The sequence below is a fragment of the Protomyctophum bolini genome (genome assembly GCF_963924005.1).
Source record: "Protomyctophum bolini genome assembly, chromosome: 9".
Taxonomy (NCBI): Eukaryota; Metazoa; Chordata; class Actinopteri; order Myctophiformes; family Myctophidae; genus Protomyctophum; species Protomyctophum bolini.
Genome location: NC_137870.1, coordinates 44,518,892 through 44,536,926, shown reverse-complemented (window position 1 = coordinate 44,536,926; position 18,035 = coordinate 44,518,892). Strand labels below are relative to the sequence as shown.

Genomic DNA, 18,035 nt, shown 5'->3' with positions numbered 1-18,035 from the left:
AGGAATCAAAACTACTCCAGTTTCAGTTTCAGGGATGCTTCTCTGTTTTTCCCCTGAATTGAACTGTAGCAATATTAACACTGAAGCACCAAATGCAATGGTTGAATGTGTGATGGTTCATTTCTGAAGCTTTTCAAACTGTCATTCAATACTGGGTTTAGAGGAGCGTCCTTGTTGCTGAAAGGTTGCCTGTTCGATTCCCCGGACGGGCATGTAAGGTCTGGGTGTTTGATTCGTCTCAGTGCGTATACGTGAACGTGTGCGACTCTGTGCTGAAGTCCTGCTTCCAAATGAACTCTGGGCAGTAACGGTTGTCATCATTACTACAGCTGACGGAGCATGTGTAGACAGCCAGCATCCCCCAATCAATACTGGCCCCTGTGGAGTCTACAGACAGACTGTTTAACAACTGGGGCATCACCTGGAACTCAAAGCTTCTCTTGGCACCACATGTGCACGGTGGGATATCCTGACGGGCGGGGACGTGCTGGGAGGAGATCCACAGAGGAGATCCCCCTCGGCTGTAGCGCAGCACCTGATGTGGTTCTGAAGCCATCCTCCTTTTAAACCTCTGGACCGTTTGGTTATCTTCCGTCTCGTGGACGGCCATCTCTTCCAGGTCTGTCTCTGCAAGGGCATCAGCCGAGGAAGGACAATCCGCACTCCTCTGTGTGCTCTCCTCCTCTCTTTCATTCTCCTTCGTCTGGGCTTCGTCTGACTCCTCTTTCTCTGGCTCAGTGTCCAGTTCAGACTCGGGGAAGAGGAACAGAGTGGCTGTGACGCTGGGAGCCCCTTGGTTGATGCTGAGAGCCCCTTGGTTGACGCTGGGAGCCCCTTGGTTGATGCTGAGAGCCCCTTGTTTGACGCTGGGAGCCCCTTGGTTGCAGCATTCCGTCTCGTGTGTGTGTGTTTCCAGTGCAGGGTCTGGTGGTGCTCGCTACAGTAGGTGACGGTGTGACAGCGAGAGCATGCTTTGCTCCCAGGACAACCACACACCCGACACAACTTCAGCCCAGAGACAGGCAGCACACTGGGGTCAGGATCACTGGGTGTCTCCTCCGTCTCTGTGTCCTCTGGTGGGGGCTCGTAGGGGTAGAATTCATTCCTCCTGTGTAGCTGGCTCCTGAACACTTTCATACAGCTGCTGTCGTTGGGCTTCTGCAGCAGAACAGGAAAAGTGTTCTGTGGAAACTCTTGTCCTGATTGGCGATCGGCGCGTACACCTGCAGGAGGAAAGCCAGTGGCAGGTGGCATTTGTCACACTCCAGACGGGATGGAGACGGCAGGTCCCTCAGGCTGAGCCACGCCGGTTTACCTCCCACCTTACTGGGGAACTGTGGGCTGCGGAGCCGCCACGGCTCTGCGTCTTCCAGAAAACCCAGGACAACTTCTTTGGTTTCTGTTGTTGCTGCTGCTGCTGCCATGTTGACGTTTTGTAAAGAAACGTGAACGCTGAACGATCAGCTCAGCTGTCACGAAGAGGTCGCGGCCAAAATAACAAACTTAACGTGTGTCGTGGAGGAGGTTTTGAGCATGGAGTATTAAAAGGACCAGTAAGACACGGGAAGCGAACGCAGCTCGTACATATTTGGGTTTTGGACGTATAGCTGCTTTGGGGACTCCTTATATGGTTATGGCTGAGTCATGGAGACGTAACAGCGGGACAGACACACAGACACACACACAGACAGACACCCACCCAGAGACCCTGCAGATCATGTCTGTCTGTCTGTCTGTCTGTGTGTCTGTCCCGCTGTTACTGTATATGTGGACCTGGCCCCTTTTGTGCCCATATATGGAGCTGAGTGGACCTGGCCCCTTTTGTGCCCATATATGGAGCTGAGTGATTGCTGATGCAACACACTCCATATTTGGATAGCTGGACAGACACACGGACACACGGACACGCAGACAGACATGATCTGCTAGGTCTCATAGTAAGTGCTCACTGCGTTCGCAAACACTTGCCCATATATGGAGGTCCCCGAACTCTCTTAAGCTGATTGGTTGAAAAAGGGCCATTAGTATCTATGACATATTTATGACGTACGACTCCATATTTGGGCATGGGTTTCCAAATTGATCTGACACCACTGACACACGGGGCCTTCCTGGCCTTGGTGCCGTCGGCCGTCATTAACAACATCGACGGACAGCGAGAGACCTCAGTCGTCCGCTCGCTAAAACAAACAAACAAGCAAACAAACAATGGGGCTGGAGGTGTTGTTCTTGTGCGCTCGAAGGAGTCACGGCAGCATGCTGCTATGCAGGCGAGGAGTCCGCTGTCTGCCGGAGGAGGAGGCCGCACGGCGCTCACCCGTCACGGGCACCAGACGGAGCCACTGCGGTGGTTCGACTCCCACGGCGTTTCCACCAGCGCGCACGGACAACTTCCACGGGTCGGACCCGTGGAGGTCGTCCTTGCGGCGCGCTGCTGGACACCGGTGGTCGCTCCACCATCGGCAGCTCTACTGGGAAGGAGGGGGAGGACTGGAAGGAGGTCATCATGGTGGCCTGCGCCGGTCTCGGGTGACAACAACACGGGGTCTGTGCAGCCAGGCCCCCGGTGGTAAACAACCTCACCAGCCCCGGGAGGCCCCCGGTGGTAAACAACCCCACCAGCCCCGGGAGGATTCCACCGCAACAACAGACGCGGGACAAGGCCTGTTCAAATTCAAACAACTTTATGAGAATCCCTGGACAATCCCAAACCTGTTGTGTGTGTGTCGGATCGTTCTGGCGCCGTACCTGGGCTACCTGATAATCGAACAGCACTTTCCTTTGAGCCTTGTTCTGTTCACGTTGGCTGGAGCTACGGACCTGTTGGACGGCTACATCGCCCGGACGTGGCCCAGTCAGAAGTCGGCTATGGGCAGTGCTCTGGACCCGCTGGCTGACAAGATCCTCATCAGCTTTGTATACGTCAGCCTCGCCTACGCTCAGCTTATACCAGCTCCTCTGACAGCACTGGTGATCTTCAGAGACGTTGGTTTGATAGCTGCAGTGTTCTGGGTCCGATGCAAGACTGTACCCGCACCGGTGACCTTGAGCAAGTTTTTTAACCCCTGCTATGCCACAGCCCAGCTCAAACCCACGTTGTTTAGCAAGGTGAACACAGCCCTCCAGCTCCTCCTGGTGGCAGCGTCGCTGGCCTCTCCGCTCTTCCACTACACAGACAGTATGCTGCTGCAGTCGCTGTGGTACATCACAGCGGTGACCACGGCTGCGTCGGGCTACAGCTACTGGCACTACGGGCGCAAGACGGTCAAGGTGCTAAACGCCCAAAAACGACCGGAACAGTAGGTCGGAATTAGTCTGAACAGAAGCGGAAATGTAACTGTCAATTCAATTCAATTCAAAGGGCTTTATTGGCATGAGAAAACATACATTTACATTGCCAAAGCAGAAAGAACAATACAACAATACAGCAATACAATCAAAACAAAAATGATGTACATTTGAAGGTCAGAATCTTCAATAGATCAACTTCTATGTAGCAAGATCACTGGATGCAGGTATAGTGCAGGAATATACACAATGATTAGTCTTTAGGGTGGTTGTGTTCCATTTGATATCCTTCTCCTATCACAGCAACTCACAATTCTTGCTGCTGTGTTTGCACATTGTTGTACTTCGCCCAGCAGATATGGGAGTTTTTTGTCATTGGTCATGTTTTCAAAATCTCCGTGTGTGGTTGTAATCTGTGGGAAGTATGTGTCTCTGATGTCTTGGTACAATGGACAGATGGTTAGGAAGTGTAGCTCGGTTTCCACTTCATTTAGTGTGCAGTGGGTGCACAGTCTGTCTTCTCTCGGGATACAGGTCTGCCTATGACGGCCTTTCTCGATCGCGAGACTGTGCTCACTGAGTCTGTACCTAGTTAAGATTTTTCTTTGTTTTGGGTCGGTCACGGTGCTCAGGTATTCTGCCAACTGTGTATTCTTTGTTTAGGGCCAGATAGCATTCTAGTTTACTCTGCTTTTGTGTTGCTTCTTTCCAATGTGTCAGATAGTTTTCCCTTTGCTGTTTTATACTGTCACCCGTACGCTGAGAATCCATGACGGTGACGTGCACGCTATCAACGATGGCAGGGGACTAATGACTCGACTGGCTGTGGACTTAAGAGACATAGCCACAGTTAAAGCTGTGTGGATATGCACAGTGCACACACACACACAAACGCATACCTATAAGTCCTCTGGCTGGAGTTTTGTTTTGTTTTTAAACCCAGAGTTTACCGTGGTTATCATGCCAAGCAAAATCATTGTCATGTGATTAACGGTTTTGTAAAGCGATGATTAAAAGTAAAAAAAAATCAAACAGGAGCTCCTGGCCATCCACAAACAGATCAAAGTGGGAGACCCTGTAGATGACTTCAGCAGTTTTTTCTCAGCCGTGATTGATAAGTCTTTTGCACGTATAAAGAAGTGGCTTGATCGGGCAAAGTCCTCCCCTAACTTGACCATCATCGCTGGGGGAAACTGTGATGATAAAAAAGGCTACTTTGTGGAGCCCACCATCGTTGAAACCAAAGACTCACAGGACGCCATCATGTGCGAGGAAATCTTTGGGCCTGTTCTGTCAGTCTATGTTTACCCCGAGAAAAACTACAAAGAGGTGCTTCATCTGATAGACAACACCTCCCCATATGCCTTGACAGGGGCTGTGTTTTCTCAGGACCAGAATGTGATTAATGAGGCAGCCAAGATCTTAAGAAATGCTGCAGGGAACTACTATGTGAATGACCAATCCACTGGCTCTGTTGTCGCTCAGCAGCCATTTGGTGGTGCCAGAGCTTCAGGAACCAATGACAAACCTGCTTGTACAAGGTATGCCCTGCTTGTACAAGGTATGCCCTTGTAACATCTGTACCCAGAGTCACATTGGTTCCATGCATTCTTTGTTTGCTATGCACCATTTTTCATGTATTTTCTTATTTTCTACCAATCCGCTGCGCTATGAAATGTTTCTAGTTATCTGCTGGACTATATGCCATGAGAAACCAGTTAGATACATGTGTTGCTATGGCAACAGGCAGTGATTGGGAAGCCCCGCCCACAGCTCACCTGGCTGATGGAGTGAGGGGCAATCACATTGTTTGGGCCACCTGGAGAGATTGACTCTGTCAGTCCAGAGTGGAGGTGCAGAGAGACAGACAGGCAGAGAGACAGACAGGCTACTGCTGTGAGCAAGAGGAATATTTCCCAAGTCTTGCCATTCTTACCTTTTTGGATCATTCCCTTAATATTGGATTATACCTTTGGATTTAGAGACCTCCTTCCCATTCCTGGAGTTTGGATATTCGACCAGACTTTACAAAGGAGTTTAAGAGGAGACTGGCCACACTCTATAGACTGGTTTGGATTTGCTTTATGTTTTGGACACCTGAGTTTAGTTTTGGACACATTGAGTTCAGTTTGGACAGTGCTAGGACACTTGGACTTCACACCCCTACCTTTTGAGAGTTTTATTTTTTTCAATAATATTTTTATTGGCTTTTTTATAACATACATTACATACAGTACATTCACTCACACACACTTGCACTTGTATAAACAAAAGAATAAGTATCTAAAAAAGAAAAAAACAATTGTGTAGTTCTTTAGTTTCCAGTTATGTTTCTTTTCCTCTTAAACAATAGTCTGTATAGTATTCATATATGTCTCCCACAGCTGGACAAAATCATTCTGTCTGGCCCTAACTTATATACGTAAGTCTTTCCAGTCCAATACAGTCATCATTTCCTTTGGCCACATCCTCAGTGTTGTAGCGTCTCAGTGTTTTTCCAGCATAGCGCAACAGCTCTCCTTGCTTGGAGAAGTCCAAAGTCCAAGATTTTTGTCTGGTTAGTTGTCTGTAAAAAGTTCTTTGGATATATTCCAAGTATACAGAGTTTTGCGTTTAGTGGAACTGTAGTTCTAGATATTTCCGACAGACACGTTATAACTCCATTCCAAAATATTTTCATTTTAGGACACTCCCACATACAATGAAATGGAGTACCTTTCTCTGTTAGACATTTAGTACAAACATCTGGAATACTAGCGGACATATGATGGAGTTTAACAGGAGTTATATACATTCTCATTAACCATTTATATTGAAGTAGTTTAAACCTTGTGTTTATGGTCTGTTTTTGTGCTTTTAAACATGCCTGTTTCCACTCTGTCTCACCAATGTCTTCTTGAATGTCTAGTTTCCAAGCATTTAATTAGTCTATATATTGTTGAATCCGTACTGTAGTCAAACAGGTTATAGTATACCGATATGCCTCCCTTCTCTTCTGAGATCAATGTTTTCTCAAGTATTGATATGGGTGGTATATTATATACATTATCCGAACATATTTTGATGAAATGTGGTTCTGTATCCAGTAACTTTAAAAAATAAGCCACCAACGCGTTATTAGCAAAGACAGATTGATTGTCATCACGTTTTATATTCTTTAACTGTTAGTTTAAAAAAATATATATATACAAATGCAAATACACAGGCTGCAATGAGTGCATGTGAGACAAACCACTGACGGTTATTTAATTAATTGTTGCATTGCCAAAACGGCAAGATCTTTGGTTCCATTTGTTACCCTTAAGGGTCCATTTGGTTCATTTAGCTGGGGACCCTCCTGGAACTCCCTCAAGGACCCCTGGGGGTCCCCACTCCCCCCACCCCACTTTGGGAACCACTCTTGTAAAATAGTTTTTTATCAGCTTTTAACAGCTGAAAATGTATCGGCTTTTATCAGCTGGAAATTGTATCATTGCCATGTTATTGATACTATCATGATTTATCACCTAATCTACTGTATTTCATGCCAATAGGAAGAGTTCCTCTCTCTCAGAGGACAAAAGGACAGAGATTCTGTCACATGGACGTGAAGAACTGTGTAGGACTTCAAAGTCACTGAGCAGCACTCCTGTAAGCTGTTGATGAAACACAGCATGGACTACATTCTGGGACGCTTCAGTGTCGTCTACCATCAGGTCAGACACAGAGCAATGCATACATTTTAGAGACAGATTGATTACAAATCTGTCCCTTCATTACGACATCTGTGTCTGCAATAAGGCAGTTCATGTGTCTAGATTTTCAACAACATTCAACGTGGTGTCCCTGTTTTTTCATATTCTTTTCAAATCTTCATATGTTGTCAAAATATCATTAAAAACACAAGGTAAGTAATCGGTGGGCTATGACTCAAAGTTGTATTTATATGCAACCTGTCATCATAACGACTTGTCCTTGTCACCTGCCACCATGCAGTGAGCATGTGAGAGGAGGAGAAAAGGGTAGTTCATTAACTATGAGAGAACAGAATGGTAATAAATAATGTATATTCTAATCTAATGTAATCTATTGTTTATGCCAATAGGAAGAGTACCTCTCTCTCTCTCTCTCTCTCTCTCTCTCTCTCTGTGGACAAACTGAGGCTGCTCGAGGCTACCATGTTGTGGTTGAACCATCCTCCTTTCACTGCTTACCGAAGGTGTAGGAGCTTTGATCAGGTCAGTTCCTTCTCAGTGTGTCTACTGATTCAAGATCATGGAGAATACATCACTTACACAACCTTTAAAGGAGGAGTAAGTGACGTTGTTTTTGGTTAACACTACATTCTGATGGTAACATCCGAATATAGTGATTTTACCTTTTGACTAAATACCTTTTGACCCCTGTTTTCAATAACAGGGGTCCCCTCTTTAATAAACAAAATATATTTTCAGGTAGGCGACGCAACTATATCCATTCCTTATAGGTAATATCCTGAGATTCCTGACTGTGTTCTCTATCCAGATTGGATACAATTGGTATCCTGACCTCAATGCATGTTCTGTTTAATAGAAAGCTGGAGAGAAATGGAGACTCCTGTTACTGAACACTAGTCTACAATGAGTACTATCATAATATAGAGCTTTTAAACACTTATTTAAACCCACTTACCCTACCTTTTTAAAGTTAGAGTTAGAGGAACTAGTACTGCCTAAGAAAACAACTGACGGATTACAACTTGTCCAAAATGCAGCAGCCAGAGTTTTAACTAGAACTAAGATGAGAGAACATATTACTCCAGTTTTGGCATCCCTGTACTGGCTTCCGGTTGTTTTTAGGATTGATTTTAAAATTATTTTACTTGTCTATAAAGCTCTCAATGGTCTCGCACCTTCCTACCTACATGACTGCCTGCCTAAATATGTCCCAAACCGCCCCCTAAGGTCTTCCACTGCTGGCCTGCTCGCTTTGCCAAAAAAAATGGCAACTAAAAAATGGAACAAGCTCCCACTGTACCTTCGTTAGGCAGCCTCTGTAGACATTTTTAAAGCACAGCTCAAGACCCACTTCTACAACATTGCTTTTAATTGATCTTTTATTTTTTATTTTTGTTATTCATGTTTTTTAATGTTGTTGCCTTGCTTTTCTTTTATTCTCCATTTTTCTGTAAAGCACTTTGAGCTGCATTTCATGTCATGAAAGGTGCTATACAAATAAAGTTTTATTATTATTATTAGTACATAATAAGTGTTCTGTTTGTTCTTCAAGGTGATGGAGCATGTCCGTCTGGCTTTCATCAACCCCACCTATATTGAGGCGACTGCATTTCTGGGTGATGATGAATCTTCGGTCTGCCAGAGGCTCATCTTTAAGGCCAACCACAGACCACGCAGGTCCACACTCACAGGTACACTCACTGCCATGCTTGTTCTAATGTAACCCATGCTGGAGGAAAAATAAAAAAAATACATCTAGTTTGATTTCCAGTTCAGAGACAAATTAATTATTCAAATGTGAGAACATACCTTGCAATAAAAGAGTTCACGTAGCCATTTGAGCCTCATAATCATTATTTAATCGTTGTTTGTTTTACAATTCAAGCTTTGATTTACAATGTTTATTCTGACTTCACTATGACTTTTCAAGTGTTATTGATTGATTGATTAATTAACAGTTTGCAGAATTACAGTACATTTCAAGTACAACTCAATACAAAAACTGTTAACTGTGTGGACGACACCATAAAGCATTACCCTTGATAACAATAGGGCCCACCATTTTCAATTCATCAAAACAGGAAATCATCATAGGAGGTAAAAAGGAAAAAGAAACGTATACAGTGAGGGGGAACAGGGGTGGGTGGGGGGATTCAGATTTACAGTGAGGGGGAACAGGGGTGGGTGGGGGGATTCAGATTTACAGTGAGGGGGAACGGGTGGGTGGGGGGATTCAGATTTACAGTGAGGGGGAGCAGGGGTGGGTGGGGGGGATTCAGATTTACAGTGAGGGGGAACAGGGGTGGGTGGGGGGATTCAGATTTACAGTGAGGGGGAACAGGGGTGGGTGGGGGGATTCAGATTTACAGTGAGGGGGAACAGGGGTGGTGGGTGGGGGGGATTCAGATTGTACGGGGGCCAGTTTCGAATCGTAGCCGTCCGTAGGTGCCCTTTATACATGGTACACAATTACACCTTGAGTGTTACACCTCTGACTGTTAATGTGTGCAATCATAAAATATTCCACATGCTCAGTACGTTTCTCTACTGACTACTGTGTTTGTCTTCTTCTGTATAGCCTTGTGTGAAGTGATCCTGATGTTGGGGCGATGGGAAGGTGAGAAGCCATGTTGCAGCATTCAGACCCTTGATCCCTTATTGGCCGATCAGTGGAAGACCGTTTGCTGTGTGGAGTCCTGGTCTGGTGGCTTCAGGTGAGGAAGTGCCTTCAGATCAACTGGAGTAGGAATCAAAACTACTCCAGTTTCAGTTTCAGGGATGCTTCTCTGTTTTTCCCCCTGAACTGAACTGTAGCAATATTAACACTGAAGCACCAAATGCAGTGGTTGAATGTGTGATGGTTCATTTCTGAAGCTTTTCAAACTGTCATTCAATACTGGGTTAGAGGAGCGCCCTTTTTGCTGAAAGGTTGCCGGTTCGATTCCCCGGACGGCATGAAAGATCTGGGTGGGGAAGTGATTGTCATCACTCACCCAACACCGCTGAAGTGCCCTTGAGCAAGGCACTGAACCCCCAACTGCTCCCCCTGGAGCTGCTTAGTGGCCAACAGTGGTTGTACTGGTCAGCTCCCACGTTTTAATGTTTTCAGATGGCGACTGGTGGCCAATCGCATATTCTTTTTGGGGTCCTTTACATGGCTTTGGAATTGTTGACATGGAAACATAGGTTTTTCAGAAAACTGTCATGATTTAGAAGACATTTTGTAGAATCTGGTCTCAGGTCTTAATGGTTTAATTGAAAATGACCAAAGCATTTGTCATTACTTATTCACCCACCGACGATTAATACTATTTAGTTTGTGTCCTCCTGGTCCCTTTGCTTGTATAGGGGATTGTTCCATCAGAGGTGTAGTGCGGCACTCGGTGTAGCACTATGAGCTTGTAGATCTGCTATTTTACAACAGATAAGAGTTTAACATAATGGTTAAGCCAACTCGGATCGTGACAAATCATGACAATAATTACAATGTTTTGGGCCGATCAAATAATTAGTAAGAAGAAAAACAAAACAAATAGTGTTGTATCCTGCCTTTATTTTCTTCTTTCAAATTATTTGTTCGGCACAAAATATTGTGTTTGTCGTCATGATTTGTCACAATCTGAGTTGGCTTTGTCCGCGGCGTAACCGTCTTTATATAAATACATTTTGAAAAGCCTATGGAGAATGGGCCACTCGTCGTTCTGAAAGAACGAGTGGCCCAGGAAATGAATCCCAATGCATTTTTTCCATCGGATCGTGACAAATCATGACAATGATTTTGTCATGTTTGTGATGAATTTATAAGAAGAAAAACAAAACAAATAGTGTTGTCTCCTGCCTTTATTTTCTTCTTTCTAATGATTTGTCATGATCCGAGTTGGCTTTGTCCGCGGTGTAACCGTCTTTAAATAAATACTTTAAGAAAAGCCTATGGGAAAAATGCATTGGGATTCATTTCCTGGGCCACTCGTCGTTCTGAAAGGAGGTGGGACTGCGACGCTCTATAGGGCTCTATTTTAGACAGAATGTTCTAACTCATTGCAATGGTTGATCTTGGTTTTGTCCCGACCCGACCCTTGGGTGTGGTTTGGGTGTACTATAAATATCTTTGTAAATACTTTTATATTGTTTTTATTGCGTGAAATTTACATTTTTGCATTTATTTTTACCTGTGAAACAGATTATTTGAAATGAATATGCTAACAGCCTGAATAACTTTAAACATCTGCTCTTTAAACATCCATCAAAATGGACAGCAAAGTGAGCAAACAACTCTGGATACATTTCATTATACAGCAGTAATATTATGAGACTGTGTTGGTCAAATAGAATGAGGGTAGCAGAATTATTTGGGTAACCAAACAAAACATGGTAAAGCCTAGTACCTTAGAGTATATATGAATAGAGACGGCACCCAAGTTCTCCTCCTGTCCACTTGCATTAAGTTGCTCTAAAGTGCATGAGGCGATTTCACTCCTCTTTCCGGGTAGGAACAGAGTGCAAATCTGGGATGGATTTGCCCCAAACACATGAACACGCTGCCGTCGTGAACGTGCACAATGATAGTCAACGGACCAGCGCGTTCATGTTTGGGCCCACGATGCAATACCAAATTCGGCCACTATGTCCATTTCGCCTCAGGGTTTCATCTTCATATATACTTCAAGCCTAGTACACACAGTTTGAATTCATTGACATGTTTTTGTCTTTGTGCCCCATCCCGACATCCCGTGGTGTCAGGGAGTGACCTCTGACCTTAGGTGTCACAGGACACCTGGGAATCTGCCTGGTTTGAGTCCACAATTTTGGGAACTCCATAACGTTGGGAGTCCTCTGGACTGAAGGCTAATAACGCATAACATTGACCGGCAGCGAGAGCCGAACAATATCAAGTGTTTCGGCCGCACCTTACTTAATTCGACATTGACATGTTTATTGTAACAAGACATGTTTTCATTCCACAGACACGGTGGAATTGCCATCAGTGCCACAAACATCAGCTTCAGAAATATGGCCAATCTGCTACGACATTATGCAAGGGTGGGTTCAAAGAGTGTGAGTTACGTCAATGACTTCATTGTGTTAGCTAAAGCATAACACAATGCTAACACCAAAAGGGGTTGACTTCATAATGATATGATTTAAAGTTACAAATGGGTGTCACCAAACTTAACGTTTTGTCATGGGACACACAATGTACTCATTTTGTATCCTAGAACTATATTTACTATTGCCATTCTTTTTTTTTGGGCAGTTTTGCCCAATCTGTCGGAACATTCCCAGCTGCTGTCCTTTCATTCCATGCCAGCATTTGTGGTGAAGGGTAAGTTGATTCAGATAAAAGATGCGTTTGTACATCTTGACACATGTACGTGCACACACACTTTGACAATGCAATTACTATACTTGACATACTTGACAATGTTATGTACAGACTTTGTTTTTGGGACAAGCTAGTACTTATTTCGAATCGATCTGGAAAATGGGATAACTAGGACTTGACATTTTTTATGTGTTAAAATAAATAAATAAATAAGTGTCTTCCACAACAAAGCTGTGGGTGTAAACGATAAAGAATCTGCTTGTAATTCTGTTTTTATTGTTTTCCTCAAGGCTTGACACCAAGAAGGGGGGGAAGTCCCGCCTCGTTGTCTGGGCCAGCCAATGGCCAGCTGGGCCCAAACGGATCTAGAAAGATGGCGATTGGACTGACAGGCTTCATCTTACGTCAATATCAGACCCGGAGAACGCTTTGTCCATATTATTTTACAGTCTATGGTTGGTTCCTACAGCCGTAGGTGGGGAGAGGAGGAGTTGGAGGAAGACTGCAGTGACCTTGGAGTTCAATGCCCTTCACTGCAGTGACCTTGACGTTCAATGCCCTTCACTGCAGTGACCTTGGAGTTCAATGTCCTTCACTGCAGTGACCTTGGAGTTCAATGCCCTTCACTGCAGTGACCTTGGAGTTCAATGCCCTTCACTGCAGTGACCTTGGAGTTCAATGCCCTTCACTGCAGTGACCTTGGAGTTCAATGTCCTTCACTGCAGTGACCTTGGAGTTCAATGTCCTTCACTGCAGTGACCTTGGAGTTCAATGTCCTTCACTGCAGTGACCTTGGAGTTCAATGTCCTTCACTGCAGTGACCTTGGATCTATCCACCGCTTCAGAGCCAAGAACACGATTATCGCTATCGGGGGTTATGGGCGCGCCTTTTTGAGCTGTACGTCCCAGTGCTGCCCACTGTCCATTACAACATGGGAGGGATACCTACTAACTACAAGGGACAGTGACCTTGGAGTTCAATGTCCCACACAAAGCCCCGAGTCCTTCACTGCAGTGACCTTGGAGTTCAATGTCCCACACAAAGCCCCGAGTCCTTCACTGCAGTGACCTTGGAGTTCAATGTCCCACACAAAGCCCCGAGTCCTTCACTGCAGTGACCTTGGAGTTCAATGTCCCACACAAAGCCCCGAGTCCTTCACTGCAGTGACCTTGGAGTTCACTGCAGTGACCTTTGGAGTTCACTGCAGTGAATACACAGACAAACATTGGATGCCCATCAAGCTGGACGGGAACAAAATATGCAGCTGTTGAGAACGGCGGACTAAAACTATGACAATTTTTTTTCGTAAAATCAGGCATTACGACGGTCGACGGCACCAAGGCCGGGAAGGCCCTGTGTGTCAGTGGTGTCAGATCAATTTGGAAACCCATGCCCAAATATGGAGTCGTACGTCATAAATATGTCATAGACACTAATGGCCCTTTTTCAACCAATCAGCTTAAGAGAGTTCGGGAACCTCCATATATGGGCAAGTGTTTTGACCAGTCAGTTTTGGGAGAGTTCAGAGATCTCCATATATTGGCATCGAAGGGAAGCAGATTCCCTCACTCTCTAGAGTCGTTCTCTAGACCCACCATCTAGATTTATTCTCGAACAGTAGCTGCTGATGTATTTCACAAAGCTTCAAATGGTCTGTCACTTTCAGGACTAGCTGGGACATTTAGAAGTTGTTGCGAACGCAGTGAGCACTTACTATGAGACCTAGCAGATCATGTCTGTCTGTGTGTGTGTCCGTGTGTCCCCCCTTTGTGCCCATATATGGAGCTGAGTGATTTGTTTTTGGGGACTCCTTATATGGTTATGGCTGAGTCATGGTGACATCAGTGTGATCCCCAAAGCAGCTATACGTCCAAAACCCAAATATGTACGAGCTTCCATATTGAACATGTGTGGACCAAAGACATCAGATACCAGTCATGTCCTTTCAATCACTCACATAAGGTTGCCAAGTTCTGCTATGCTGACAAGGAATTGCTCAACAAAGCCATCTTGGGAAGCTTAGCCCACCGGATCGCGAACATTAATATCAGACTCCCACAGGTTGACCATCTAAATCATTCCTGATGATGTTCGTGTTGATGTGATCATCATAGGCTGGATGATGTTTATTTCAAGGCTTGTGCCTCCACTCCGTCTGATTTGCAGATCCACTGGTGGAGGTCGTCAACCTCTACTGCACATTCTGAGTGGATCTGCACCTCTCACATGCTGCTCCTCTTTAAATGCAAGACACAGCAAATTATACTCAACGGCAGCGGACAATACCTCGCCTCCTAGATGGGTGCAACTCGAACCGGAACTGGACGAGGCCATAGTGCCTCGCAAAATGTCTGTGAGTCCTCTGGAGAGCTGGCTGTCCCTGCGCTACTCCCTCCCTCCCTTCCTGGAGGCACCTCCGCAGCTCCCTTCCCAGGAGGACGCGGGGGGTCGGCTGCTGGAGGAGAGCGTGTTTCCGCCACTCTCCGTTGTTCCCGCTCTGGAGGGCGTGGTCGGGGTGGGTGAGATCCGCAGCATCACGCCACTCGGCTGCAAGAACGTGCTGGAGATTCGGCGGCGGAGGATGAACCACCACAGGTACAAGAAGCTGATGAAGAGGACGAAATTTGTGCGTAGGAAAGTGCTGTTGGGCCAGTCGAAGAGGAAGCAGAAGCTATTTGAGAAGGACATGGAGAGGATTTGGAAACGGGCTGGACTGAAGAAGGCTCCAGAGGGATACACCGTGCCTAAGATCTTTATCAGACGGCATGGAAACTGAAGGGACTAAATGAAGCTCTGTTTAATACCCTCTTTCAGTGTGGCGTGTCACTTGCCGACAAGAGCTGATTCTCAAGCTAAGCATGCCGTGTGCACTGATGAATCCTGAACCACGTTCAACCTGGCGTCCTTGCCATGTTCGCTATTCGTCATAAAGACAAAGTATATTATTTTCTCTGTGGCGCCAAGGAGTAATGCCTTCAAGGCCAGTTAGCATGCCAAGCAACGCTCTGCGTTATTACCAGGAAGACCTGGGACCGCGTCCAGATGAGGATCCACAAGTGGCTGATAAAACCTGCATCAGTATCAAACCATTGCCGATGCGTAAACCATCCAGCCTGATGTTCCAATAAAGGCAGAGAAATTAGTTTATAAAGTGACACATTCACTTTAAAATCAGTTATTGTTGGCAAGTGACACAAGGCACTAGTACCGAGTATACATTTTGATTAAACAGCTGACAACTGACCGACCCCATACAGACGGTGTTCTTATCACACTGCAAATACAATGGTCTACTTTCTTTGACTCTTAAGCGGGTATCATTGAAGTGGGCATATCGTTGCTGTCGGGCAGAAACGTCTTGTCTCCATATTCTGTGTTTCGTAAATGAATGGCCTACTTGATCATACTAGACTCTAGGGCATCACACAAAATCATCGAAAGTAGCACTTTGAGCCTGTGGATCTGCTACTTTTGAATTTGAATCCCGGAAAGTAACACTGTTGGACATATGAGGTTTTTCACCCGACAGACGATATGCATGTTTTTGTAAAGCAATTATTTAAAATTTACATTAAAGTTGTACCTGTCATGCTGGAAAAAAAAAAAAAAAAAAAAAAAAAAAAAAGCGCCATCTTGGCCTCGGTGGCAGCGCGAAGAGAGTGGGACCTGACGCCAGTCCGGGACAGAGCCCAGATCCTCTTCAAGGCTGCTGATGTCATCAGCGGGTTTAGAAGAGCTGAGATCATAGCCAAGACCATGATTGGACAGGGTAAAACAGTGGTACAGGCAGAGATTGACGCTGCTGCAGAACTGATTGACTTCTTCAGGTTCAACGCCAAACACGCCATCGAGCTGGAAGGCCAGCAGCCATTAGCTGCTCCATGGGTCACGAACACTGCTCTGTATCGTGGACTGGAGGGTTTTGTAGCTGCCGTTGCTCCTTTTAATTTCACAGCTATTGGTGGAAATCTGGCTGGCACCCCTGCTCTCATGGGTAATGTTGTACTGTGGAAGCCCAGCGACACAGCCATGTCAGCTAGCTATGCTGTCTACAAGGTCCTGCGGGAGTGTGGCCTTCCCCCCAACATCATCCAGTTTGTCCCAGCTGACGGACCTGTGTTTGGAGACACTGTCACCTCCTCACAGGACTTGGCAGGCATCAACTTCACTGGCAGCGTCTCAACATTCAAACGTCTTTGGAAACAGGTGGCTCAGAACCTGGACATCTATAAGAACTTCCCTCGTGTGGCAGGAGAGTGCGGCGGGAAGAACTTCCACTTTGTTCACTCATCTGCGGACATTCAGAGTGTGGTGACTGGGACTATACGTTCGGCATTTGAGTATGGAGGCCAGAAGTGCTCGGCCTGCTCCAGGATGTATGTACCCGACAGCAAGTGGCCCCAAATCAAACAGCAGCTCCTGGCCATCCACAAACAGATCAAAGTGGGAGACCCTGTAGATGACTTCAGCAGTTTTTTCTCAGCCGTGATTGATGATAAGTCTTTTGCACGTATAAAGAAGTGGCTTGATCGGGCAAAGTCCTCCCCTAACTTGACCATCATCGCTGGGGGAAACTGTGATGATAAAAAAGGCTACTTTGTGGAGCCCACCATCGTTGAAACCAAAGACCCACAGGACGCCATCATGTGCGAGGAAATCTTTGGGCCTGTTCTGTCAGTCTATGTTTACCCCGAGAAAAACTACAAAGAGGTGCTTCATCTGATAGACAACACCTCCCCATATGCCTTGACAGGGGCTGTGTTTTCTCAGGACCAGAATGTGATTAATGAGGCAGCCAAGATCTTAAGAAATGCTGCAGGGAACTACTATGTGAACGACCAATCCACTGGCTCTGCTGTCGCTCAGCAGCCATTTGGTGGTGCCAGAGCTTCAGGAACCAATGACAAACCGGGAGGTCCCCACTACATTTTGAGGTGGACATCGCCACAGGTAGTCAAGCAGACGTACGTCCCGCTCACAGAATGGAAGTACCCCTACATGGGCTGAGAAGTTAACAAAGTACTATATAACCCCATCCCAACCCTGCCCCTCGACACCTGAAACCTTTAGCTTCATCATAAGCCATGTAAGTCGGCATCTCCTGTCATACTGTACCTTTTGAAGTCACAGTTTTACAAACAATTGTATTTAATAAATATATATTTATACTACCAATACTATATCAACAGTCTATTGTTGGTGCCAAATGTAAGTCACTCATCGGTGCTGTGAATAAAACAAAAACAATTATCACATGCATTCACTGCATTGCTATTATGTTTACAGCCCAATAAATTGCAACTGGCGTAGCTAAATGTGAAAGAACCAAAAACCTACAAGCTCGTAGCGCGCCACTCGGTGGCATGCTACAATCTTGTAGATCTGCTATTTTTCAATAGCTAAAGCATAACATAATGCTAACACCAAAATGGGGTTCCCGCCCAAAATGGGTTGACTTCATAATGATATGATTTAAAGTTACAAATGGGTGTCACCAAACTTAACGTTTTGTCATGGGACACACAATGTACTCATTTTGTATCTTAGAACTATATTTACTATTGCCATTCTTTTTCTTCTTCTTTTTTTAGCAGTTTTGCCAAATCTGTCGGAACATTCCCAGCTACTGTCCTTTCATTCCGACTAATGGATTCAGATAAAAGATGCGTTTGTACATCTTGACACATGTACGTGCACACACACTTTGACAATGCAATTACTGTACTTG

General features: G+C 45.5%; 3 protein-coding genes and 1 pseudogene across 4 annotated transcripts; 3 read left to right on the top strand and 1 right to left on the bottom strand.

Moving 5' to 3' along the window:
• Window positions 1–238: 238 nt before the first annotated feature.
• On the bottom strand, window positions 239–1,424 carry LOC308321902 (programmed cell death protein 2-like; annotated as a pseudogene). The gene has a single exon. The product of its transcript is annotated as a programmed cell death protein 2-like (transcript).
• Window positions 1,425–2,208: 784 nt separating this feature from the next.
• LOC308321901 (cardiolipin synthase (CMP-forming)-like) lies at window positions 2,209–3,337 on the top strand (the record flags this gene model as incomplete). The annotated part of the gene is made up of 1 exon (XM_080772996.1): window positions 2,209–3,337. The coding sequence occupies one exon, from the start codon at window positions 2,209–2,211 to the stop codon at window positions 3,301–3,303; it is 1,095 nt and encodes a 364-aa protein (XP_080629122.1). The 3' UTR covers window positions 3,304–3,337.
• A 3,604-nt stretch (window positions 3,338–6,941) lies between these two features.
• Window positions 6,942–17,314, top strand: LOC308321900 (delta-1-pyrroline-5-carboxylate dehydrogenase, mitochondrial-like; the record flags this gene model as incomplete). Its single annotated transcript, XM_080772995.1, has 5 exons — window positions 6,942–6,983; window positions 8,536–8,674; window positions 9,562–9,697; window positions 14,170–14,333; window positions 15,957–17,314. The coding sequence occupies 5 exons, from the start codon at window positions 6,942–6,944 to the stop codon at window positions 17,312–17,314; spliced, it is 1,839 nt and encodes a 612-aa protein (XP_080629121.1).
• LOC308321054 (small ribosomal subunit protein mS38-like) lies at window positions 14,330–15,895 on the top strand. Its single transcript, XM_080771841.1, has one exon. It carries the CDS (start codon window positions 14,427–14,429, stop codon window positions 15,081–15,083), a length of 657 nt encoding a protein of 218 aa, XP_080627967.1. The 5' UTR covers window positions 14,330–14,426; the 3' UTR covers window positions 15,084–15,895.
• Window positions 17,315–18,035: the final 721 nt, after the last annotated feature.